At 53.1% G+C, this 26,564-nt stretch overlaps 1 protein-coding gene and 1 long non-coding RNA gene across 2 annotated transcripts; one reads left to right on the top strand and one right to left on the bottom strand.

Moving 5' to 3' along the window:
- Positions 1-36: 36 nt before the first annotated feature.
- NAPA (NSF attachment protein alpha) lies at positions 37-26,564 on the bottom strand. Its single transcript, XM_077131323.1, has 11 exons — positions 26,310-26,564; positions 13,888-13,967; positions 10,967-11,083; positions 6,088-6,134; positions 4,752-4,829; positions 4,406-4,461; positions 4,209-4,293; positions 3,293-3,397; positions 2,147-2,215; positions 1,629-1,679; positions 37-814 (listed from the first exon to the last, which is right to left on the bottom strand). The coding sequence occupies exons 1-11, from the start codon at positions 26,405-26,407 to the stop codon at positions 713-715; spliced, it is 888 nt and encodes a 295-aa protein (XP_076987438.1). The 5' UTR covers positions 26,408-26,564; the 3' UTR covers positions 37-712.
- Positions 2,233-12,034, top strand: LOC143658911 (uncharacterized). The gene is made up of 3 exons (XR_013163366.1): positions 2,233-2,586; positions 3,928-3,989; positions 11,921-12,034. It is a non-coding gene; the product is annotated as an uncharacterized LOC143658911 (long non-coding RNA).

Raw genomic sequence — 26,564 nt, 5'->3', positions numbered from 1 at the left:
AGGGGGGCCATAGAGATGAAGAGGAGGAGACTCATGCAAAAGTGGTATTTTTTAATTTTCTCTCTTGGGTCAGCTGCAGCTTCCGACTGATGGAACCTCAAAGCAGGAGGGAAGGAGCAGACGCTAGACAGGCACAGGAACTCTCTCAGCTTCGGGGCCCGGGGTCTAACCTGAGAGGTTGGGGTTGCAGGGGCAGAGGGGCTCCTGGTGCTGAAGTGGGAAAGAGCCCTGGCCTGGTGGTGACAGCAAACCTCAGCAGCTACATGTGATCAGAGGTCGGCTGCGGGAAGACCAGGAGACAGATGCAGCTTCCCAACTCAAGCTGGTGTAGAGATGAGGGACCAAAACCTAACACTGACCCCAACCTGCCAGCAGTACCCACAGCACAGGTCTTTCCCCAAGATTCTACATAGCTGGTTATGTGAGGGTGGTACATGGGCACCACTGGGGGCTTAAATAAAGGGGTGGGGGTGGGCATGCGCATGGCAAGAACAGAGAGGTGGCAGTCCAGCCAGCAGGCTCCAGCCTCTGGTGCCAGAGAAGCTGTGCAGAGCCTGCCTGGCTATGCCCTCTGCTCTGCCTTGGATGGGGAAGGGGAGATCCCGCAGCCCAGGCCTCGGGCCCCATCCCCAGGACTCAGGCCCGACCCTCACTGGAGGGCCCGGGAGCCCAACAGCCCAGTGGCAAGGCGGACAGGAAGTGGGGGTGGGGCCTAGCGCAGATCCTCCTGGTCCCCCTGGATGGTCTTCTTGATGCGCAGCAGCATGGTGGTGAGCCACTGGTCCAGCCGCGAGATGGAGTCGTGCTCCTTTACCTGGGGGCACGGCAGGGTGAGAGGCAGCCCCATACTCCCTGCCCCGCCCCAGAACCATACTCTCCACCCTTCTCGTCCTTATCATTGGACATATGACTAGTCTTTCGGGGGATAAATACAGGTTTTAAAAAAAGGCTCAGCTTCCTTGTGTGATGGACAGGGGAAGGTAGGTATGGAGATGTGAAAAAAAGCCCAAGCAGAGTAGCACAGTGAGAGAGAGGCCAGAGAGAGAACCCCCAGCCCTGCCATAGCCCCCTCCTCAGGTGCTCCGTGGCTGAGTTCCCAACATCTGACATTGGGGGACAAATGAAGCAGAGGGGCTTGGTCTCTGGCCTTATTTAAGTGTTAAAATGAATTCCTGAGGGAGCATCCAGAGAAAGACATGCTCCAAAGCAGCAGTCCAGAGTACAGGATTAGGGCCTAAGCTGGACATGACAGTTCCAGAGACTTAGTGAACAGAGAAAGGGGAGGGAGCAACGTCTGCAAGGCTGGATCAGGGAAGGCAGGGCTGAGAAGATGGTCCTCCCAATGCTCCCATCCCCAGTCCTCCGTCCCCATCCCACCTCTTCTGCCTGCCCTAGTGGCTGGAGGATAAAATACAACTCATTTTCCACCCGCTCTTCTGGGTCACTTAAAGCACCAGGCCCAAGACAGCCCTCAGGGGGACTCTGCCTAGTGCAAAGACCTTGGCCTTCAGGGGCAGGCAGACGTGGGTCTGAATCCCAGCTCCCCCACCCAGGGCCCAGGACGAGTTCCCTGCTTCTCGGTCTCTGTGTCACCTCTAACAGGGGACACGGCACCCCACAACACTTACTGCCTCAGTGTAGCTATCCACATTCTGCTCTTCGTGAGCTTCTAGCAATTTCTGCAAGAAAATAGCAAGCAAGGGTTGGGGAGTCTGGCTGGCCTGAGGCCTGACTGCATCAGATCCAAGCACAGGCTGGCTGGCTGGCTGGCTGGCTGGGCGGGCGGGCACTGGGGGACCCCACACAGAGAGGGAGAAAGGGGCTATGTCCTACTCATACCTGCCCAGTCAGAAACTGCACATGTTGGGCACAGCCCAGTGACACAGAAGAGCCCCACCCTTGCCCTTTGCTCCAGCACAGCCTGAGCCTCACTTTTCTCATCAGAAAACTAAGACCAAAATGATAGATGAAGGAAGACAAATAAAACAAAGAAAGCTTTGAGAACCTGAGCAAGTCTTGGTGAATATAACAACTGGAGGCCGAGCCTTGTGATTGCCCAGCCCTGTCTCTCTGGGTGCCCTGTCCAGGGCCAGATACACAAAAGGGGTCAGAGAAAAGGGGCACCGAGGGTCCAAGCCCCACTCACTTTCACCAGCTTGCATTCCCGGGAATCGGAGAAAGCAGGGAACAGCTCCTCATACTTCTGAACAGCTAGCTGAGCACAGGGAGGAAGGGAGGGAGGGAAAGGTTAATCAGAGAGAAAGGGGTAGCCAGAGCACCGGCCTGTCAGGGGATCCTCGGCACCTGCCCCCTGCCTCTAACATCCCCTGGCGGTACCCCATGGTGCCGAGCTCAGTGCATACCCAGCTGCAGAGATAACTGGGACAGGGAGGGTTTCCCAGTGCTGCTTCCATGCTGGGCCCTCCTCCTCTAACCTTGCTCACCAGGATGGGGACAAGTGATGACAGCTGCCTGGTTTGAAGACATCCAGAGGCAGGCCTGGTGTGGAGCACCTCAACGGGACTGCCTTTAAACCTCACAAGCACCCAGACAAGGGCCAGGACTGCTCAGGACACAAGGCAAATGGTAAGGCAGGAATGTGCACCCAGCCTGACACTAGAACCTGAGCCAGACACCCAAAAAAGGAGCAGGTGTTTCTATTTAAACTTTGGAGGCACTGATGTGGGGGTAGGGCAGCTAAAGACAACCAGGGAGTCTCAGACCCTCCCTCCAGAGGGCTCTGCCAGGGAACTCTGGCCAATCAAATCTATGTTGACTCTCGAACTTCTTCCCTTTTGCCAATCCCTACTCCCCACCTAGCAGTGACCACCTTTCCTCCTGCCCAGAAGCCCTGAAAATGGTGGGGTGGGTAGGCAGGCTAAGGTTAAAATCATGAACTTATAAGTGAGAAAGATCTGAAATCCTGAGGCAACAAATTTTACTAGTCACGTGGCCTTGAGTGAGGCACTCTCCTGTCAACCTCGGCACCTTCAGGTGTAAAACGAGGTGATGCTGGCATCTACCTCACGGGGGTGCATGAAGGACTCAAAAAGAGCCCCCTCAGGTTGACACCCAGCATGGCACAGCAGGCCAGGAGTGGGGACGCAAATGCTCCAAGGCCAGGCAGGTGGCCCGACAACAGAAACACCCCAGGTGAAAACAAGCGCTTCCTGTCAGAAGGCCAGCCAGCACCAGGCCCAAGAGCTGTGGGTGAGGCGGCGAGGCAGCATGGCCAGCAGGCCGAAAACTGACACCAGGCAGACTCTGCCCAGGGCCCCTGGCTGGGGCTCACCTTGGCATTGAGCATGTCGATGCAGAAGTGGCAGAGGGCTGCCTTGAAGAAGTAGTCCTTAGCGCCGTACTTGAGAAGAGGGCTGTCCATGGCAGTGGTCCCCACCTGTGGCCAAGTGTGGGCTCAGGGTTGGGCAGCGTCATCTGCCAGGCACTTAGGGGCCAGCTGTGAGCTGGGTTCAAGTACTGGGGTAAGGCCCCCTTGCCCAGGACCCCAAGGGCAGGGAGGAATCAGCAAGTGGTGAGCAAGTGCTGAGGACCAGAGCGTGATGGGGAGGGAGGTGGGGGGTGCAGCTACAAGGCTGAGGCCAGGTGGCTGTGGGCTCCCGAGGCACCCAAAGGGGTGGGGTGGAGGCGGCCCTGCTGTCGGGACCGACGGGAGGCTGGCACATCAGCGGGCAGGGGGTGGCAGGTGGCAGGAACATGAGAGGCGGCGCCCGCCCCACTCTCCCCCAGGGCCAGCTGCCTGCCTTTCTCCCCGCCAGGCTGAACCCATCAGGACAGCTGAGGTGCCCACCCAGCCCTCTTCACAGCAGAGGGGAGCCTGGGTCCCCCATGTGAACCCTCCCTCCCTCCCACCGCAGAGGAGGGGACCTACTCCCTGGGCCTCAGCAAGTCTCCCTGTTCCCTCCCCAGCTCTGATGCTTAGCAGCCTGTCTCACTTGGGGCCATCTGGGAAGCTTCCGTGAGGGGATGAGGTAAGGACACGATCTGGGCAGAAGGTGGACACCTCACTGGGCAGTGGGCAGAGAAGGCAGTTAGCCAGGCAGAATATAAAGTGTGAAGGAGAGAGGGAAGAGAGGGTGCGAGAGATGGAGAGAAAAGAGGACAGGCTTGGGAGGTGGGACGGGAAGCAGGCACTGGCGCCCGGGAAGGTGCTTGGCCCTCAGCAGGCAGGGTGTGGAGCGTGGCCTGACCTGCTCGTAGATATCGATGGCCTTCTGATACTGCTCCAGCTGTGCGGCATAGCCAGCCACCTTCAGCAGACACTTGTTGGCTGAGCTGTGTGTGAGGGGAAAGAAGTGGGTAGCGGTGGCAGGTCTTGTATCTCCTGAGGGTTACGGGGCGGCAGGAGCGGGGGTGGGGTGGGGGGCGGGCCTGATGCCCGAGTTACCTGTTGGACTCCTCGCTTTTGTAGTAGTCTGCCGACTGCTCATAATGAGCGACTGCCTGGGGAGACATTGGCAGGTGAGGGGGAGGTGTGGGCTCCAGGGGAGGGAGGAGAGGCCAGGGGCTCCCTAATGGATCCCCCTGTCACCCTCAGGTCTCAGCCCTGGGACACAGTCAGACTCCATTAGCAAAACATGCCTTGGCTAAGCTGTACCAGTGCCCCACACCCCTGCTTTGCTCCTCAGCTGCTAGGAGATCCAAGGGGTGTAGAGGAAAGAGAAGCCTGTGCACTCTGTGTGTCTGGGAAGCCCACCCCACCCCCATCCCGACCCGCATGGCGGCCCGCCGACCTTCTCGATGTCCACCAGCTCCGTTTCATAGATCTCAGCAATGGAGATGTGATGCTTGGCTGCGATAGTGAATCGGCCCTGGGCAGGACATGAGAAGGGTCAGCTGGTGACCAGGGACATCCTATAGGCCCAGCCCCACTCTACCCCACCCAGGACCCTTCAGGTCCCAACCAGCTGGCAATCCCTGCCCCTCAGTCACACCTGAAGGGTAAGGTATGCAGAAGAGAGGGGGATGAGAGACAAGAGAGCTCAAGGTTTTACAGGGAGGGCTTAGGAGTCACAGAGAATGGGGTGCAAGTGGTACGCGATCCAGGCAACACTGGGTGAGTCACTCTGAACCTCTGGCCTGTTTCCATCCTGTCCACAAGGGCGCAGGTGGAAGGCACAGAGCAGCAGAACAAAGGTGGGAGAGAGCTTGGCACAGGCCCGGTTCCTAGGGGATACCTGATAGATGGTTGCAGAGAGGGCCACAGCCACCTGACCTTGAGCTCTGGAGAAACCAGGCCTGAGACTCCCCACTGCTCAGGGGAACCACACCCCAATCCTCATGCCCACTCCATGTCTTCCTGGGGCTTTCCTCAGGGAGGTCTTAAGACACGCTGCCCCCCGCCCCCCCCCCCCGCAGTGTACCAGCGCCCTGCCCTGCCCTTGCTCTGCATGCAGGGCGGCTCCTCCAGGGCCACACGTTGCCGAGGGCAGTTGTCAAGGGCATGGGGGGGGGGGGGCGGGGCTCGGCCAAATCTAGCATGGCTCTTAGGAACTCCTGTTTGCAGCCTTATGTTCCCAGGCAAGTCACATGCCTTAAACCCTCTTTTCTTCAACTGAAAAATGAGTTTAACAGCATCCACCTCACAGGCATTCAAAGTCTGGCTGAGTGGCCCTGCTAGTATTCTTCTCATCACTCCTACCCGCTGGCCCTGAAGATGCCTGGCCGGCAGGAGGCCGGAGGAGACAGAGGTGGTGTGAGGAGGGAAACAGCCAAGAGCAGGGAGAGCCCAGGGTTCTAGGGCAGGACAGGCAGCTGAGCCCACCCCTCTGGCCTTTTGTGCAGAACTCAACAAGAGAGAAACCTGGTGGGAAAAAGGCCACTCCACAGGTCGACCCCTACCCCCACAGCAACTTCTTAAAACAAAAACAATGATGGCCTCTGGAGAGGAGGCAGAATATGGGGAGGGGGCTGTCAGGCTCCTGGGTGGAATGAGCTGGGAGAACCTCTCCTGACAGTGCTCCCCGCTCAGGTCTTGGTGGGTCCCACAGCACAACCACCTGAGTCCTCTCACTTCCACCACCCCACCCCCGAGGCTGGTGCGAGAGCAGGAAAGCAAGTTGGCCTTACCATGTCCGTGTAGATTTCTATTGCTCTCATCAGACAGTTAATGGCCTCTGAGGAGAAAAAAAGGGGTGGGGAGGAGAAATGAGAAACTGAGGCCCTCTCAGCAAAATCTGGAGAGAGGAGGAAGACACAGGAGCAAGATGCTGCCAGGTGCCTGCAGAGCGATCAACAGGCATCCAGGAGTTGCCAGGGCTGAAAGTTAAGGTGAAGGAATTCCTGCACCCAGGAACTTGGCCAGGCCAATTTACTCTGCAGACAACGACTTGCTGGGTGCATTTCGGGTTGGGCCAGGGAGCCCTGCTAATGGAGCTTGCTGCCTTCTCCCTTGAGCTGCCACAATGTCACCACCTTCCTGGTAATCTTGGGGACAGGGCTAGCCAGCGCCAGGTTGAACTGATGGTTAAGACTCCCCTGGGGGTGTGTGGAGCCAGGACTGTCAACTCTCTACTCTCAAAGCTCAGCAGTGGCCCTGGAGGCACCCGAGGCAGTCCTGGGAGACACAGGGATGCCCAGGTTCTACCCGAACAAGCCCCATCCACGCCCGTCTGGCCTTGTCTCTGGAAGGCGGCAGGAGGATGAGGCAAACATGAGGCCCCTCCAGCATGGCATCTCCACATGCTTCCCTTGCCCACATCTCCATGTCCGGCCCCTGCTGTGTGCTCCTGGAATTAACCTGGCACTGCCAGCCATGGCTCCTCTCAAACTACAGGACTCACCAGAAAAGTTAAACTAACCACATGACTTGAGAGGAGGACTTGGGCTACCTTTGTTGTACTATCTCTTGCAAAATTTTAAATTTGGAAAAGGTGGTTTTTTTTTTCCTTTACATGTTATTTGGAGGAGAAAAGCATGAGTGGGAGGAATTTTCTAGCAGAATTGAGCTCTCAGGGTGGATTTTTTTTTCTTTAACACCGTTTGAATGCATCTCAGAAGAGAGCGGTGCTGAGGGTAAGGCAGGAAGGGTGAGGCAGAGGAAAGGGCAGTGAGCCTAGGCTCTGGGCTGGGTCCGGGTTCGAGTTTCAGCCCGCAGCCCAGGGCATCTGCAAGATCCGCAGGGTGAGACAGGCCTGTGTGAACACCCTGAGTAAAGATACCAGAGACAAAAGGCCTGGGCCTGCCCTAGAGAGGCTGACACTCTTCCTGGAACACAAAACTTATTTCCTGGGAGACTTCTGTTTGGAGGCTCTTAATCTCACACCATGGTAGGGCTTCTGGAGAACCATCAACTCCCCTAAATTTATGTGCAAAAAGTGGGTGTCTCGGGGAGAAGGGAGCTTTACCCAATTCTCAAAAGCCTTTAGGGACCTGAAAAAGGTTTAGAGAATGTACCCCGGTCAAGTCTATGAGACTGACAGTTGCAAGCTTAGGCACTAGGGAGGAGTAAAAGAAGGAAAACGGGGGCAGAGAAGGAAAGAGAGAGAACACAACAAAAGAATGATAACACGTGCACACACACTGCCGTTCCAGCAAGTCCTAAGGCGATCCATGAGGCAGCGGCTGGGCTGCAGCACAGTCGGAAGAAGAGAAAGGCAGTCGTGGGCTCCTCCTGGGCTGGCTGGAGGGGCAGGTGTGCATGCCCTCCTTCCCACCCCCACCCTCCATGGAGATGCCCCAAACTACTCTCTGCTCACCAGCTCCTTCTCCTCGTCAGGGAGCCCAGGAGGCCCTACCTAGCACCTCGCAGGCAAAGGGACAAAGGCCACTCCCTGGTGAGAGTAACAGCTGGGGAGAGGCTGGAAGCTCCCCTGGGAGGACAGGCTCCCTGCAGCTGCCACCCTGGGTCTGGCTGTGGTATGCTGTCAGCAAGGCCCTGGAGCGGCAGCAGGGAGGAAGGCTTATCCCCAGGCAGTGATCCGGATTCATGGGGTCCAATCCCCTTTACCCCTTGCTCCGTCAAGCCTGTTGGCAGCCCTACCAGACTAGCTGCTGATGCCCTGCTAGACCCTGGGCCCCCAGAGCCCTTCAGAGGATGGCCTGAAGGGGACAGAACAAAACCCAAATTAATGCCTGGCCCAGGCGCTGGCGCTACAAGTTTTGTTCTGCCAACCATCCATATACACATACCACAGAGAGCTGGTGCTGCAAAGGGACTACAGTGGTTACCTAGCTCTAGGCCTTGAGTTTACAGATGGGGAGAATGAGGCCCAGAGCCTGGAAAGTGTTGGCTTGGGCAGACAGGGCACGGGCAGCAGTGCAGGGCTCTCTACCTATCTTGTTCTAGCCGCTCATGCACACCACGGTCACATCCCTGGGGATGCCAAGCTCCGTTTCCCCTCCTGGCTGAGGCTCCCCTTCAGCCGCCAGTTCACAGGCTGCTTCCTTCTGTGTTTTAAGGCACACTGCAGGATGCTGGGAGGAAGCTGACTAGGTTAAAAGGCTATGCCAAGGGCCTGTACACAGTGGATGCCAGTAAATGGCAGCTGGGGCCCTGCCCTTTTAATCTGCCTTCTTATCCTGAGCTCGCACAGAGCAGTCAGGCTGCAGTTGGGGAATTCTGAGGACAGTGACAGCTGGAACATCCTCTATACCCCAGTGTCAGGATTCCTGACAGACCTCTGCCGCACTTAGCACCGACTACTGCCAGAGGGTCAGGAGGAGCTCCTGCAGGAAAGCACCAGCTCTGGAGGCAGATGAGGCAGCCAGGACTAAGGGAGGGCCACCTACCCCGAAAAACTGACAGGGTTCCAAGTTGGCCCCCCTCCAGTCTATTGTCAAGGCTCCTGGCTGAGAGGCAGCGGTTACAGGGAGCCCCATCAGGCAGGGGGCACCAAGGGCTGCCTCCCCGAACAGCACCTCCTCCTGAACACTTATCCCACAGCAGGTACCCCACTAGGCCGATGCACACACTCTCCACTCATCTTCTGTGCTTTAATGGGTGAAGAAATGGAGGCTCAGTGAGATTAAGTGCCACGTGCCCAACATCACAAGGGGAGCTGGGACCTCCCCAGCCAGCTGCTGGCTGGCGGCCAAAACCACATGGCTCTGTCCGTTGTACCAACATACAGCTGCCACTGAACAGCTGCTCCCAGTCACAAGGCAGTTGTCACCCCCTGGTGCCAACACACAATCTCCTCCCATCCCCAGCTAGCCTGTCCCTGGCTCGGAGACATCAGCACTGGTGGCTGGGGTTGGTACTTTTGAGGCTAGTGAGGCTGGGCCACTGCTCCAACACCCCACCCTGTTCAGCACCAGTACTCAGGACTCCAGCCAAGGCTCCCGCTCCCCAACTCTGCCCAAATTAGGCTCTCCACTGTACAACCGCTCTTCTGGCTTCCCAGAGGTCTCCCCCTGGTCAACCCTCCACCCCCAACACCCCATCTCCCATGGCAGCTATCTGCAGTCCCGCAAAGTGCTCGCCATGCTCCCTTAGGGCAGCTTCTGCAGGGCAAATCCTGTAGGCTGTAACTACTTATTGCTTTCCCACCAGTCTGGGGCACCTTCACTCCCTCAGGGTTTCATAAGGCCAGGAACAAGCTGCACCTGTAGCACTGATCCTATCCCAGCCTCTGGCGCCAGCACTGGGTACATACCCTGCAGAAAGCCAGAAAAGGACACAGAGTCTTGATGCCAAGCAGGGCCTATCCACAGGAAGTGCTGGAGTTTGTGTAGAGAGCAAATAATGTGCACATACATCAACCGCTTGGTGTCTCCTCGACTCTCACCCCCCAAAAAAGTCCTTCCGGTCACTCCAGAGCAGCAGCTGAACCTCAAAGACGCTAACCAGTGGCATCTCCAGGCCAACCAGTACCCCAGGGACTAGAAGGAAAGGCAGAAGGGAGGAGTGGGGGGATACAGAGGCCCCCCTGGGTGCCTCAAGCTGCAAACAAACCCAGGGCTGCCTTGGGTCACTGTCAGGTTACCCACATAGCTACTCTGCTCCAGACCACGCAGCAAGGCCTGCTCAGCTTCGTATACCAGACAATGGTCCAGCTGGCCCCATGTTGCTTCCCAGGCCTGAGCCCACCACCAGGGCCACCAGGCATACTGTGGGATGCCTGCAGGAGGGATGCACAGGGCAACTGCCCCTGATAAATGCAGACTGTCATCTCGAATGCTGTGCAGCAGCCCAGTGTGCATCAATCCTAGGAGTGGCCTCCGTGCCCTGTTACAGGCTGTCCTCTCTGGGGCAGGACACGTTCTCATTCCAAGATTAAGTATCACCTATCAATGCTCATTTATTTTCCTCTCTGAAAGGACAATGACTGTGGATGGTCATTTATTTTAAACGTCTTTGCTTGCTAAGATGAAAAGTTAGTAACCTTTACTTGCCCACAAGACTCAAAAGTTGGGACTCCAATGGCTAAGGTTTCACTTCAGAATGAGCCCAATTGGATAAAAGGTTTGCTTGCTCTGCGTCACCCCTACACTGGGCTTCAGTCCCCAACACTGTCTCATTTTAAGTGACTTGTTCTCTGGCAACTACATCTCAGGCTCTGTTTATCTGATTTTCCCCCCAGGGTGTGGAGAAGCTAGGTTAGGATAATTTCCGCTCCTTTTTTGGCAGCAACTCCTACCTGGCTGGTCTCAGAAATTCCCCCTCCTCCTTCTGTATGGTAATTCTGTCAACAGAACAGATTTTTCCTCTCTCCCTGGCATGCGGTGGGTCTGAAATGTAACTCCCACTCCCAACTGCTCGGCAGGCTAAGGGAGTGATCAGATGCACATACAAAGTATTTGGAGGGAAGGAGGGCTTGGAGCGGATACAAATGCCAAATGGAAGAGAGCCAATTTTGAAGTTAACACTTGGCTTGCCTCGAGTGCCTCCCTATCTGCACACTGGCCACTGGAAAAAAACAGCCGCAAAGAAACCTGAAGCCTTATCTTGAGAGTACTTGGCTGGCGCTCCAGGCAGCTGGCCCTGAAAGGCCTCAAAGTCCCGCACCTTGGGGGTCGGCCTTCTTAAATGCGTTGCCGGCGTCCACAAAACAGGTGGCAGCATCGTGCTTGCTCTGGAGCTGCAGGTGCAGCTGGGCTGCCTGGCAGAAAGCGTTTCCGGCAGCTGAAACAGAAAAGAGTGATCTGGTCTTAGCAGGGCTCCATACTTCATAAAGCCACAGAGACACTGCCCTGGGGTGGGTCAAGCTCTCAGGAATTCTGCATTCCTCAAGAGAGGAAGACACAGGCCTGGGGGAGCGAGGTTGAGGTCTAGACTTCAGGTTTCCTGACCCTCGGACAAGGCTCCTGGTGATGTTGGAGAGAGGGAGGGAGCTGCCTTGCAGAGAAGGCCTCAAGCCCCAGGGGTACAGAAAGACAGCAAGGTGTGCCCAGCTGAAATACCACATCCCTAGTCTTTACCAGCATCTCCAGATTAACGCTTGTAAAGGTCCAAGGAGAAGGCAGATAGCGCTGAGAGCTATGAAAGCTACAGAGAACTGGAGGCCTCATGACCTCGGCAATCCTCCAAGGAGGCCCTCGCACCGCAGCACTCAGAAGCACCACTAGAGGCCAAGGGCAGGCTGAATGGTGGTGGTGGTACTTTAGGAAAAAAGGGGATGTTAAGATGAAACAAATAACACTAACTCTCTTTTCCAAGTCCATTTCTTTCCCCAAAACTCCCAGAAGCTCTTCCTGTCTAATCCCCCTGCCTCCTGTGGCTCTGCCGACATTCGCTCGTGCAGAATCACTGCAGGCCCCCAGGAGCAAGGCACCACCTAGGACACAGCACAGGGTCACCTGCCAAGGGCCTCAGGCCATTCTGCTCCTGGCTCCTCAATTGGCTTGAGGGAGGACACAGGATCTTCCCTCCTTCCCATGGAGGCCTGGGCCTGGGTTCAGTGAAGTTCCGACACCCATACTCAGCTCAGTTTTGAGACTACTTCTCTTCCTTCTCCTCCAGCTGAAGCTGAATCACAGAGTTCCTGAGCTAGAAGAGAACTGAGAGGGCCTAGCACCCTTGCCACCCCCAGCCATGTTAACTCCTGAGCAGCAGAAAAAATAAAGCTGTTCAGATTCTCACTACATAGGATTTCTTGATTATCTTTAAGAGTTCTGATTTGAGTGCAAAATTTCCAAAAAAACCAGGTCTATCAGAGGTGAAACAGCCTTGAGCTTTTGTTTGCATAGTTGGAGGGTGGGGGGAAATCAATAAATTTTAGGGGGAAAGCAACATTTCTGTGACTGAAAAATAAATATTCTTTCTCTAAAGGCATTTTATTACTTGGGAGCATAACAATACGCGTGCATTGGACTTCAGGTACAAAGTATTTTGTGAAAGCTCAGGAAAAGCTCTGTTAATTTTCAGGAAACCAAAAATATTCTTAGGAAATGATAATCGATGTTACCCTGAGCCCTCCCACCCTGCCTCCACGAGGCTACCCCAATGTTCCATCTTCATGGTTAGAAAGGTCCTTCTTGGGCCCCACCACTGTGTCTCTTGCTTTCAATTCCTCGACCAAATCCTTGTGGATACTCGAAGCCTTATGAAATCAGCCTGAACTGGGCTTAGCCTGCTGGTCTTCCTAGCCTCTCTCCTGGGCCACCGGACAGTTCCTAGCTCCCTAAATACATCCTCCAACTCTCTGACTCCACCTCTGCTTGTGGATCTCAACCAAGCTCCAGCTTTACTGGAGTCTAACCACAAACCTCAAAGCCACGTCAAAACAGCTATGACTCCAAACAACACTCCACCATTACACCTGAGGGGTGAGTGTCTCCGAAGCTGCACTACCAGGATGCCCTCTCTCAAGGTGTGCAGTGAGCAACAGGTGCCCAAGCGAGGCATGACCAGCAACACACCGCTGCTGCCAGAGTGTGTCCTTCCTTGAATGAGAGCACCTAGAAGGCAGGGCTTGGGTACCTCGGGGGAGTTCCTAATGAGTGCTGAGCTGAGTCCTCTGAGAGGTTTTCCTCCCCACTCCTAGGAAGAGGGAGCCCCTAACAGTAATAATGAGGACTCCGAGTCACTGTACGAGTTGAGCGCTGACCACTCTGGGTGTGAATCTACACTGCGGGCCTGCAGGGTCTAGACTATACTGAGAAGGAAACAGATTAGAAGTCAGCTGACTTCCCCAAGATAACCCAGCTAGTCTGAGCTGGGACGCAAACCCAAGTTGCGCTGGCTCCAAATCCCAAGCAAGTTCGGGCAGGTTAGAGCCCTGGTTTCTGAATCCGGGTTGTCACTTACTCGTTGTGCCTGCTTGGGCAAGGGTCTGAACAAAGCCTAAACCTCTGCATCTGTAAAACGGTGACTGTGACAGCACTGATCCTCAAAGGGTGGCTGTGATCACGCAACTAAATCATGCACTCTGGGAGCCTAGCAGAGAGCTCAGAAAATGGCAGTTGTAATTCACATCATATTTATGTCCTTACATCCCCTCCATATAGTCCCATGTGGAAGGCACTGCCATTAAAGAAGCTTTAGCCCAAGCACTTCCCAGCTGGGCTTCCTCTGGTAGAAACCAAAAATATTACTGCTTGGAAGCAATTCAAATATCCCCCAGCCCAGAATTCAGATGTTAATGGAAACACCAGAGCAGTTTCAGGGAAACCTTAAATTCTGAATTTAGAGACAAATCCTTCAAAGAGCACAAGCTTATCAATCTATGTGGCTCTATCTAGAGTTAATAATCCATTTATCTCTATCCTTTACATCCTGTCTCCAAGCCCCCGTGATCCGACCTGTAAAATAACCTAGTAGGCACAAAATGATCCAACAGAAGGCCCAAGTGTTTCTGATGCCAGATGTAGCACAAAGAGAGAGGGAACTGTTAAGGTCAGTCCTCCAGCCTTTGGGACTGAAAACTGAAGGCAAAAAGGACAAAGAACCAAGGGGGAGTTCTAGCAGAGAAGGGGCCCATCACATACCGCTCCAGTTTTTGGCCATTTTGAACATGTTGGCTGCTCTGGCGTAAATTTCACATGCCTCCTCTATTTTGGATGAGCCTCTAGGGTTAAAAAAAAATAATAAGGAAAAAAATAAGATAAGCAGACAATCTAGTCTGCTATCAGAGAAAGCAGACATTCTGCTTCAGTGACAGCAGAGCTGTGTCCCCACCCACATGCTCTCCCTGGTGAAACCAGCTTTCTCCAGAATCCAGCTGCAGCCCAGGCCTCTGCTTCCGGGTTCAGAAAAGAACAAGTCTGTGGCCCCCATCCCCTTGTACTAAGACACACTCAATGGCAGCAGACCGGCTGCTGGGGCCCCCCAGTGGGGAGGACTGGGGTGGTCAGGGGCAGTTCCTGTTCACCTCCCCATGCCTGCCTCTGCCAGTCTCCTCCTCTTCCTGCCCAGGCTGCTGGGTGACCACAGTGGGGAGCACTCCTTCCCTGGCACTCTGTAAATCCCCTACCCCAGGAGACTGCGGGCATACTGGGGCCACCAGCCTCCTTTAGCCACCCTGTTGCTTCCACAGTGTCTTAACCCTGTGCCTTGCACACTGCAGTCGTTCAGTGTTCAATGAACTTCTCAATCTTTAAAGTGGATCATTACCAATTCTGGACTGGGCACATATGGTACAAATACTATTTTAAAACATGTATAGAAAACGTCCCCATTTCTGGTTTTTTTTTTAATACTTTTTATTGTTAAACATTACACATATACAGAGAAAAGAAAGAAAAAGCAATGATTTTCAAAGTACACTTCAACAACTAATTACAGAACAGATTTCAGAGTTTGTCATGGGTTACCATTCCACTATTTCAGATTTTTCCTTCTAGCTGCTCCAAAACACCGGAGACTATAAGAAAACTGTTTTTCTTTTTTGTGAAAAATAACATATATACAAAAAAATAATAAATTTCAAAGCACAGCACAACAATTAGTTATAGAACAGATTTCAGAGTTTGGTATGGGATACAATTCCACAATTTTAGGTTTTTACTTCTAGCTGCTCTTAAGATATTGGAGGCTAAAATATAAAGTTCAGCAATCATATTTGTTAAACCCTACCTTCTCTGTATAACTCCATCATCACCTTTGATGTTTACGGCTATTTGGGCTATGCCCATTCTAACTTTTTAAATATGGGGTAGGGAGATGGCACTAACTGATGTTCTGGAGAGGCTGTACTCTACACTTTACAGGACTTATCTGGTCCAGGGATCCATCTGGAGGTTGTAGGTTTCTGGAAAGTTACCCTAGTGCCTGGAACCTTTGTAGAATCTTATATAATATCCTAGATGTTCTTTAGGATTGGCGGGAATGGTTTTGGTTGGAGTTTGGCAAGTTATGGTAGGTAGCAATGCCTAACTGAAGCATGTGTAAGAGTGACCTCCAGAGTAAGCTCTCGACTCAATTTGAACTCTCTCAGCCACATGATACCTTATTGTCACACTTCTTCCCCTTTTGATCAGGATGGCATTGTTAATCCCACAGTACTAGGGCTAGGTTTATCCCTGGAGGTCATCTTCCACGCCACCAGGGAGACTTTGATCCCTGGATGTCATGTCCCATGTACTGGGGAGGGCATAGTTTACTTGTAGAGTTGGGTTTAGAGAGAAAGAGGCCACATCTGAGCAACAGAAGAGGTCCTCTGGACATGATTCTTAGGCATACCAATAGGTAGGCTAAGCTTCTCTGCTACATACATAAGCTTCACAAGAACAAGCCTCAAGATCAAGGGCTTGGCCTACTGATTTGGTGTCCCTAATGTTTGACACCGTATCAGGGGTTTCCCTGGTGGTAAAGTTTAATAGTTACATATTTTTTCTCCCATTCCTCAAGGGACTTAGCCAATACTTTTTGATTATCTGCTTAATACACTCTGGGCCCATTTGTGTTTTTTAAGAGAAAGACATGTTTATATACACAGAGAATATTTCTGGAAAAATACACAAGACAGCCTTTATTTAATGTGGGGTCTACAAACAGGAAGCCAGGTGTGGGAGGTAGACTTAGTCACTGCAAACCCTTTGTTTGTACTGTCTGAATTTTTTTTTTACCATCTGCATATTTTATGTATTTAATAAAATGTATATAATTTTTTTTTTTTTTTAGACAGAGAGAAGGAAGGAAGGATAGAAGGAAGGAAGGAAGGAAGAAAGGGAAACATCTTTTAAACATTTTCTTGTTTTATTGTATTCTGTTTCTCCGTATTTGTTACATGGGCTGGGGCCGGGAATCGAACCGAGGTCCTCCGGCATAGCAGGCAAGCACTTTGCCCGCTGAGCCACCGCGGCCCGCCCGTAAATGTATATAATTTTAATATTAAGATTTCTATTTGGCTCTATAGCCTAGAAATGAACAAAGTTTCCAGCAATTTATCCTAATGAACTAATCAGAGAAGCTACAAGGATGTCCATTTATCACAGCACCATTTAAAATGGCAAAACCACCCTCAAAAACACTAACTGTCCCACAGTAGGGTCCTGGGAGACACACAGGGGCACATCAGAAAATTAAGGGTGTGCTGTGCAGGCCACTTTACCCTGGGTGCCAGAAGAGGTACTGTCCCATTTCTTGATCCTGGGGGCCCTTTTTTAGCACCTTGCTCTTAGGTTGCCAATTCTCTTCACTGTCAGCCATGAGTGTTTTTAAAGGAAAAACAGGTTTTTCCCCAATTCAACGCCACAAGTCATTTTCACCATTCCACCCCTGCCCCTGTCCAACTGCCCCACTACTGCACCTGGACACCTGCCAACACTAACGACAGCTAGTCATTGGAGGGAGGTTTCCAAGGCGGGGTTTTAGGAGATGTGTTCAGACCACACCTTCAGTCAAGAGGCTAGAGCAGAGCTGCCAATGTGCCCACTCCTTTGAAGCACCAGTGCTCCTGAGGGTGGTCACACTAGACTTGCACAGCTACACTCCCCACAGGGCTGGTCAGTAGGTCTAGGAGGGGCCCAGGGATATGGATTTTGACAATGGCCCCAGGTGATGAGCAAGCAGGCTGGGGGGTAGGGTGAGGGTGGGGCGGACAGAGACCAATCCACTGGAAAGCAGCGGCCAGTGACGGGAGAGTCCAGCCCCAGGACAGGCAAGCACCCTTGGGTCCAGGCATCCTGAATCCAAATCACACTAAGTAGGTTCCAACAGAGATGAAAGGTCTGCCCCCCGGCCTCCCGGGCTGTGCAGACATTGTCCCTCCCTGTGCCTCATGCATCCCAGGAACCAGCACCAGGTAATGCATTGCGCCTCTCTGGACACCCGCCTGCAGTGCCCTGGTCTTCCCCACCAACCTCACCCCAACCTGCCCCACACAGGTTGGGCCAGGGCCCCTGTTTGGAGAATCTGGGAAGAACACACTCCTGGCCTTAGAGGTGAAGAACTTTCATGACCTCCTGGCAGTAGAGACATCAGAAGGGTCTCTTGGGGCTCGACTGCATAAAAGCCTCCAGAGGCTCTTTGGTGTGTTCTCTGAAAGGGACACATTCACAGCCCTCAAACACAGCTCTGCCCACCTCATGGGCCCCTTTGCTCACCCCTCCCACCTCTGGGTATTCTCTGAAAGTGCTCAGGATCCTGGACAAGTAGGAATGGCACAACCCACAGAAAGGCACAAAGCTGGGTGGATCAACAATGAACAGTCAGTCCCGGCCGGGGCTTGTGTTCAGCTCACTGGGACAGAGCACACACAGAAAACTAAGCCTGTCAGTTGCAGCTCTGGGACTAAGCTGAGCCACCTTCATACTGTCATGATTCAAACTGTGGGGTGGAAAGGCATGAAGGATTAGCGTCTGCTCAGGCCCCCAGGCCTGCCTCCTGCTTCTTGCCTCCCTGGAATACTCTAGTCTCCATCCTTGCCCGGTCAGAAGATGACAGGTGGATCCCTAGAGGGAAAAGGCACTTCAGAGATGGCATCCCACCCTCTTCTTTTAGATATGGGAGTGAGGTTCCAAAAGAGGGAAATGACTTGCTGAGGGTCACTGGCAGATCCTGGAGAAAGCAGTCACAAACTCATTTACTCATCCTAGGTATAGTTATAGCAGCATTTATTATGGACAACGCATTGGAGATAGCAGCAGCAAACAGAGGAGGACCTGGGTGGCAAAGTGGAACAAGCTGGTAATAAACAGAAAATCAACAGGACCATTTCAGAGAGATTAAGTTCTAGCAGGATGAGGGAGAGGGACCCCTCAGTCAGGGAGATTCCTGCTCAGTCCTCAGGGATGACTAAGCAGTTACCATGAAATGAAGGAAGAACATTCCAGGCAGAGGGCGAGGAACGCTCAAAGGTCCTGAGAGAGAAACAAGCTTGGCTGGCCAGTTGAAGGAAGAGAAGCGGATCAGTATGATTCCAGGGCAGGAAGTAATAGGAAACGAGGCTGAAGAGGGAGGCATCGGTATCCCCATGCTGCAGGACCAGAACAGGGCTCAGGTCCTATCTAACACCAGAGGAGATTTCAAAACAGGACAAAAGGGACTGGATGGCAACAGTTCCCAGCTCTGCCAAGTGGTCTCTCCACAGCGTAAACATACATGTTTCCTGCCAGTCAGGTCAGCCCATGTTCACCATCTACAGGCAGTCTCCCCACCTAAAAGTGCCAACTCCCCGAGGGGAAGGGGCCACGCCTTCTCCTGCTACCACCTGCACTGTGCCTTCTGAAGGGCCCAGAGGCAGTGTGACAGCCGACAGTCCATTCCCAGTGACTTTCCCCCAGGCTCCCTCTGCTTCACTCTCCCATCCCACGACTGGGAGATGGGAAGAGAAGGAACTGGCTTGGGCTGGCCAGGTGCAGGGCAGTCTATAATTACCCGATGAGTTTTGCCTTTTCCCCCTCCCTAGGCAGAGGAAGCAGCCTCAGGACTCCCAGGCACAGAGCAGCCGCCAACTTTCAGCGACTGCCATATGGAGGGGTGAGCACTGCCAGGAATGCACAGACGGCCCCGTGGGATCTGGGCCAGGGGGTCTGCAGGGCAGTCTCTGCCTCCGTCCTACCCTCCCCAGTCTCCAGGGTACTTCCTGGCTCCTGAAACATGCGTTCCCTGTTGCCTGCACTTCCCTAAAGGACGTCATAAGGCAGGGCCAATCTCTCCAGCCCCTTTGCTGAGCCCCAGGCACAGCCCCCCTCCCCCCTCCCCTCCCCAAACTGAAGATGACCATCCTAGTTCTCCAGACAGCATCCACCCACAGAGGACTACTGCCTCTTCCACTGGTCACTGACACAGCCACTACGTACACGTCCTGCCTTCCAGGTGCTTCACCTCAAAAGAGCTAGCAGTATAACTCCCCACACCTTCTCCACACCCAGAATCAGCTGGGTGTCACCCCTCATTTGGTTTCCACAGAGCCCAGTGCCTCCCACTCCCCATTTCTTACCACCTTATGCTAATACTATGTATTGGTTGGGCCATCGCCCCTCTAGAAGCTTTGAGGCAGGCGCTGCACCTGCCACAATGCCTGAGAGGGGCTCCCAGCAGGAGCTCCTGATTTCCTAGGCTGATGGTCCTCTGCACCCAACAGCATTCTACTAAGTGCAGCCTGAGAATTGATGGTGTTTCCCTTTCTTAACCCTGGGGGACCAATATTGCCTCTGCTTTACAGAAGAGGAAGCTGGGGCCCAGAGGTGAAGGGATTGTCTACACTGATATCATCAGGTACTGGTAGGCCCAAGAGAGCCTCTTTTGTTGCTCAGATGTGGCCTCTCTCTCCAGCCAACAAAACAAGCAAACTCACCCCCCTGCCCCACCCCCGTCTATGTGGGACATGACTCCCAGGGGTGTAGACCTGTAAAGATAGCCCCCTACAGTCTTGCAGCAGAGGGTACATGGCAAAAAAAAAATCCAGGTTCTAGCTGGGGAGCTGGGACAGAAATCCTAGAATGAGCTGAGACTCAGCATCAAGGGATTGAGAAGACCTTCTAGACCAAAAGAGGGAAGAGGGAAATGAGACAAAGTGTCAATGGCTGAGATTCCAAACAGAGTTGAGAAGTTATCTTGGAGGTTATTCTTACGCATTAAATAGATATCACCTTGTTAGTCAAGACGTAGTGGAGAGGCTGGAGGGAACTGCCTGAAAATGTAGGACTGTGTTCCAGTAGCCATGTTTCTTGAGGATGATTGGATAATGATATAGCTTTCACAATGTGACTGTGTGATTGTGAAAACCTTGTGTCTGATGCTCCATTTATCTACCTAGTCAACAGATGAGTAGAACATATGGAATAAAAATAAATAATAGGGGGAACAAACGTTAAAATAAATTTAGTTTGAAATGCTAGTGATCAATGAAAGGGAGAGGTAAGGGGTATTGTACGTCTGACTTTTTTCCTGTTGTCATTTTCTTTTTCTGAATTGATGCAAACGTTCTAAGAAATGATCATGATGATGAATACGCAACTATGTGATGATATTGTGAATTACTGATTATATATGTAGAACGGAATGATCATATGTTAAGAATGTTTGTGTTTCCTTTTTGTCATTTTTTTTTTACAAATTAATAAAAAAAAAAAAGAAATGGGACCTCAGACCCTAAGAATTCAGTCTTGCCCATGCCTCTGACTCACTCTGTGACCTGAGAGGCTGCGCTCCCCCCACTCCCCAGCCCCCTGTGTCTAAGAGTCTTCTGGAAGATACGGAGGGTGGACAAGGTCCCTGTCTGCTCTAGCCTCTCTTACAGATGAAACAAGCCAAAGCTTCTCAAGTTTCCTTAGTTTGACAAGTAAGTAGACTCTGCTCTCTGCTGGAGTGGTGCTGAGTTTCCTCTTGGCAGGAGCTTGAATTAATTAAGTCAGCCCCCTACAGTCTCGCAGGCAGAGGGAACACGGCAAAAAAAATCCAGGTTCTGGTTGGGAAGCTGGCAGTGACCAGTCTCCCTACTCCACCTGACGGCACCCGAGTGGTCAGCGTCTCCCACTCTACCACCTGCAGGAGCTAATCTGTTCCCTGCCTCCCAGACACCAGGCCTAAAGGGCTATGAGACCTGGCAGGGCAGAGCCTGGGAGCCACTCTGCTTCCCCCTCTCCACACAGTGCAGAGTAACAGCGACAGCTCAGAAAGCACCACAGGACACTCCCAGGGCATGCCTTCTAGAAGAGGAGCAGGAGCAGAAGGGATGCTCAAGCTGGTCCCAGGCAGGTGCTAACTATATAACCTGCAGCTAGAAATCCCCAGGCCTCAGTTTCTGTAGGTGCATTTCGGAGACAATAAAAGTGACCTGCAGGAGTTTCTGTAACAGAGATAAAGTGGACTTGCTATCTGGCTGAGCGTGCAGCACGGAGCAAGAGCTCCAGTATGGCTATTCTGCAGAGGTGGAGAAATGCACTGAAAGCTCAGCTGGCTGGTTCAAGTCACTGTACATGTGTGTGTGCGTGGGGGGGGGGGGGGGGCGCGGGGTTGTTGGGGGGTGGATCATGGACTCTGGTCAGACAGGCCTGGACTCAAATGCCAGCTCTGCGCCCCCACACCTTTCAGGGCTGCCAGAGACTGGGAGCACTTGCCGGCAGCAGCTGGCTAGGGCCCTGCCATAGAGCAGGCACTCAATCAACCTAAGTCCTGCAGAGAGTAGATTTCTAGAAATGCTCACCTATTCTGAAATCTCACTGGGAGATCCACCTTCTCCACGCCCAGATCAACTGTCACCCTCATTTGGTTCCCAAAGACACTGGTGCCTCCCACTTCCCACCATAGGTGATACTACATATCATTCGCCCCATCTCCCTTCTTAGAAGCTTCAAGGTAAGCCCTGCACCGGCCACACTGCCTGGCAGCGGCTCCCAGCAGGCACTCCTGATTTCCCATGCTGATGCCCTCTGCACCCCAACAGGATTATACATATTCATAGCCTGAGAACTGAATGTGTTTGGTTTTCTTAAGAGATTTTTTGGAAAACCTTTCTCAAGTGCCACTTCCCAAAGAGGAGGAGCACCTCAGTATGCCCAAACAGCAAAGTCCCAACCACTGGAGAGAAGGAACCCTTGGGCTGCAGCGAAATGACTGCCAGAGTCCCCCAGAAACCTTACACCACCCCAGGAAAGACTCTACTCTGAGACTGGGCAAGAGACACTAAATTTTTGTTGGTGGTTCTTGGCAGGCAGCAGGGCACTGGGAAGGCAATGGGGATTTCTGTGTGCTGTACAGTTTGAAAGAAGGCTAGAAGCAAAGCAGGAATCACTTCCACAGGAGCCAAGACCCCAGGGGGGCCCAGAATGCAGAATTCATCCCTGACCTTGGCAGCAATCCTTTCCTCGCCAAACAGGCTCTCCAGGACTCTGGGGGTGCTGGTGCCAGCAGGCATTTCAAACAGGGAATGATCTGCCAATATCTGATCTTGAGGAATGCACTATCAGTATATAGAACACCTGGTCACCTCTGTTTCTCCATCACCTCCAGCTCAACTTCCAATAACAACACCTAATGACAGCAGCTACTGCCCAGTATGCACTCAGCAGGGTCATGCATGTGAGCTCACCACTACTTAAAACAACCCTACAAAGCAGGTATTCTTCTGATTTTCATTTCACAGACAAAGAAACTTCCTATTCATATTCGTATGGAAAGGAGTTTTTATTTTGGACTGGGGTGGGGAGGGGGGGCAGGGAAGAATGCTAGGTTCGAGGAAGAGTCCCGGAGAACAGAATTCTGGTTCAGCCAAAGGGCTCAGCTGGGAGCGCCTCAGGATCCCTTTGGGAGACACTGGGCAGGAAGGAGGAAAACAGCTCCTCTCCCCTCTCCCCTCTCCTTTTTCTTATTGTGCTTTACTGGGAACTCTCTACCTTTCTGCTTCCAGAGAAGTCTGGGATGCTCCCCTATACCCTACTTCCCCCTCTCCAGCTGCTGTGCTACACTCACTAGGGAGTTGATTTGTTGCTACCGCTTCAAAGCCCCTATCATCTGGCCACCCAGAAACAGTGAAAAGCGATGAAGATGGCCTGAGCACCCAGGCAGGTAAACCTGTAATCACCCCAGATTCCGGGTGTGCGCAGTCTGGCTCGGCCCTTTTGACATGGACAGAGCCCTCCCAATAGGGGATGGTGCCATCGCTGAGATTCCTGACAGGGGAGAGAGATGCCATGGGGACAAGCTAAGCCCCACACTCCCCTCTCCAGTCCCAGGTTACCACAGAAGGCCTGGAAATAAGGGAGGTTGTAAAATATTCAAGGGGAAGGAGGTGCCATGAGGGACTTCTGCTCATGAGGGACCCTTGCTTGGCTCACCTACAGGTCCCAATGCCCTCTGCTCTCTCCTTGCTCCCTCCTCTCTCCGCACCATCCGCAATTCCTCCTGGAGGTACAAGAGCTATGATGAAAATGCCTGCTCCTTCTTTCAAACAGGAGGAAACTACCCTGTTGTGGGAGGAAGAGGATTAGGATGTCCCAGGACTCCCCAAGGCACTTAGTTTCCCAACATCCTTCTTTGTTGTAGGGCCCAGAAATGGCCTCAAGCCTCCAGGAGAAACCGCAGAGGCAGTACAGCAAAGGGCTAAGTGCAAGGGCTTTAGAACTGGACAGGCCTGGATCTGAATGCCCCTCTGCCACTTATGGGCTTTGAACGGGCAGATACAGACTTCTTGAAGCCTTCACTGATGAAATAATGCAGCTGAAGGACCTGGCTTGGGCCTGACTCAGAGGGAGCACTCAGGACACATTATCTGCTACCACCTGTCACAGCCGCCACAGCCTCCTGCCTTTACTCTCCTCCATCCCCCATCACTCCTCCCCCCAGCTGCTGCACTCATCTTTCCAAAAGCTGAACAGGAGCCATCCTACTCCTGTTAAATTCCTCAGTGTTCTTCAGCAACTCAAGTCCAGGCTCTTTCTCACAAAGCACTCTGGGACTGGGCCTTGCCCTCTTCCCTATCTCCAGCCTCCCTGCTCTAACCTTACATTCTAATAATATGGAACTCTCTGTAGCTAAACCTTCATTCACTGCCCTTCACACTTCTGAGCCATTGCTCACGCTGTTCCCTCTGCCTGGAGTGCTGTTCCCCCACTAGAACCCTACTTATCCTCCAAGATGGTGCCAGGCTAGCCACTCCTTCACAAGACTTTCCTGGTCCCCTAGTTCCCATCATTCTAGACAGAACCTCCCCTCATATTAGACTTTTCTTGCCCCCACCCCCCACACTATTCCTGCAACCTACCACACCCTCCCAGGCCCCCATTCCTTTAGCAAATCCTAGGGTTTCTTGGGGCCTTGCTCACAAAGAGCCTTCCTCCAGGACATGCCGTTGCCTCCCACTTCAGGAACTTCACTTGCACAACATAATTTAGCCCTCTATTACATCGGACAATCTTGCTTTACTGGATTTGGCAAGCGTTCGTCTTGCTTTCCCAATCAGACTGCATGTGCCTCAAGGGCTCTGACCGGCCTGACTGAGCTGCTCCCACCATGCATAACCCAACAGTACACTGAATTTCAGTCTGAAGGGACCAGACACCCAGAGCCACACAAGGAAAATGACTCACTACCTGAAAATGAGCTCTTGGCCCCACCATCAAACACGGCACTTGAGCTTCAGGGAGGAAAGAAGCAGCAGCACATACATACCTTCTCTCTCTTCTCAGTCTCTAACATCAAAATTCCTCCCCTACAATCCCATCAGCTCTGGATGTTTCTTTGCACTAGGCATCATTGCTCAGATACTTTTTCAAATTAGTTTTGCTAAATATTATTCAATCTTAAATAACAATGGAGGCTCCTTTCACCTTCCCTTCATTTCTTATCAATCTCTGCTGGGTTCCTAACTCAGTCTCTTCCAATTTCCGGGGCCTCCTCCAAATCCCATTATCTAGACTTCTGGAAGATTCTTCCATCCCACAGCCATCCCCAGTCTCTGCCTCTCTCTGGATCCTGAGTCTGTGCCCCGCACCCCACTTCAGTTCTTCTCAACTCTTTACAAACCCACAGTCCCTTTCGCAAGCCTCCTATCAGGTCAGACAGCCTTCTGCTCACCTTTTCAGGTCCTTCCCCCAGCCTTCCCCCTCCCTTCTACTTCCTCTGCCCAGAGCCTCAAGCCCCTCCCCTTAACCCTATTGGATACCCCTGGACCTGAGCCCTTTTTCCACACCATTTCAGCTCTTTTTTCTGCTCTGTCACACAAAGGCTTCTTCATTCTCAGACCGCATCCCCTCAACTCCTCCCAGACCTCTCCCCTCAGGCCCCTACCTCCATCCCCTCCAGTCCTCTCCAGGTTCCAAATCTTAAGCACAGAAATGTTAATAACGCTGGCTAGCACTTCTGGAATTTTAACCACGTGCTAAGCTCAAGTTAAGCACTTTACACATATTGTTATTCAACACTCCAAGGAAACCAATGAGATAGATTTCCCCACACTCCCCTTTAACAGGGAAGTTAAACAATTTACCCAACATCATGAAGTAGCAAAGCCACACTTTGTGACACTCCTAAACCACTCAGATTCCTCAAAAGAGAATCATCAGCATTATTTGTCTGAGCTAACATGAATTTTATGTGAAATGTCTGCCACGCTGTTGGTGTGAGTTGTCCCCCAACATCTTTAAGGCCCCTTTCCTAGTTTGCCAGAGGGATCTTCCTTCTGAATCTTTATTCAACGATCAAACATCGTGTCCTCAGCCCCCTTTTGGTTTTCTCAGTCCCCTTACCTCTTTCACACCTAGAGATCTCCAGCCCCTTGGCCCAGATCTCCCGCCCTGCCTTCAGACTTAACTCCATCACCCCTGGGCCTCCTCCACCCAGGTCCCATTAAGTATAAGACTTTTTAGATTAGTCACCACTAACCAGGCGCATACTCACCCCAGGCATCCTCACACACCTCAGTCTTGAACTCATCACCTCCAAACCACCTTAGCCCCGATCCCCTCGGCCTGGTATCAGATTCCACCAGCCCTCACCCTGTCACCTGGCCCCCGGAAATCCACTACCGGAGGCCTGGGGAAGGTTAACCCCTAGGGCAGGTGATCTCAGTCCGGAGCCCCATAGCGTCCGCCTGGGATCCCGCAAGTAGGCTCTCCCTGCGCTCCGAAAGGCTTCTCAACCTTGCTGCCCTCCCGGCTTCCGCAATCCCTTCAGGCCGAGCCCCCTTCCAGGCCTCAGACTAAAGACTTTCGGCCCAAGGTTTCCTCCCATCCCTTGGCCCGTCTTCAGCCTGGATCCCCTTCGTCGCCTCAAGATGGTGTCACCTCGGCCTGTCTCCCCTCGTACGAGATTCCCTCCGCTGTCTCAGCCTCCCCTCAAACCGCGCTGCACGGCCCGGGGCCCCCTGGCTCTCAGCCTGTGTCCCCTCTGCTGCCTTGGGCCTTATCTCTTATCCCGAATTCCCTCCGTCCCTTCGGCCCGAGTCGTCCGTGCCTCCCCGGCCGCCTCAGGCCGCGCTCCCGTTCTCTCTGCCGAGGTCCCGCCAGCCCCTCGGCCCTGTTCTTACCCAAAGAGGCCGGAGAAGAAGGACTGCGAGTTCTTCACCTTGCGCTCCGCCTCGGCCAGCAGCGCTACCGCCTCCGCTTCCTTCCCCGAATTGTCCATGGCAGCCGCGAAGGGACTCAGCAAACGGCCCGGCCCGGCCCTCGGAGAACTCAGCACCCGCCGCGCCAGGCGGATCGGCGGAGCTCAGCAGGCTGCGTTGACGTCGCACCGGCACGTATCGCCTGCTGCCCGGCGCCATGTGACCCGCGCCGACCAA

Source organism: Tamandua tetradactyla, chromosome 16 (assembly GCF_023851605.1).
Source record: "Tamandua tetradactyla isolate mTamTet1 chromosome 16, mTamTet1.pri, whole genome shotgun sequence".
Lineage (NCBI taxonomy): Eukaryota > Metazoa > Chordata > Mammalia > Pilosa > Myrmecophagidae > Tamandua > Tamandua tetradactyla.
Note: the sequence above shows the minus strand (reverse complement) of the source record. Positions and strands in the feature narration are given on the sequence as shown.

Excerpts from the sequence above, each read along its gene's own strand:
- NAPA (XM_077131323.1), bottom strand. The coding sequence starts at position 26,407 with ATGGACAATTCGGGGAAGGAAGCGGAGGCGGTAGCGCTGCTGGCCGAG. Across the intron at positions 3,398-4,208 it reads CCATCGATATCTACGAGCAG|GTGGGGACCACTGCCATGGA; the intron begins GTCAGGCCACGC and ends ACTTGGCCACAG. Across the intron at positions 815-1,628 it reads TGGATAGCTACACTGAGGCA|GTAAAGGAGCACGACTCCAT; the intron begins GTAAGTGTTGTG and ends CCGTGCCCCCAG.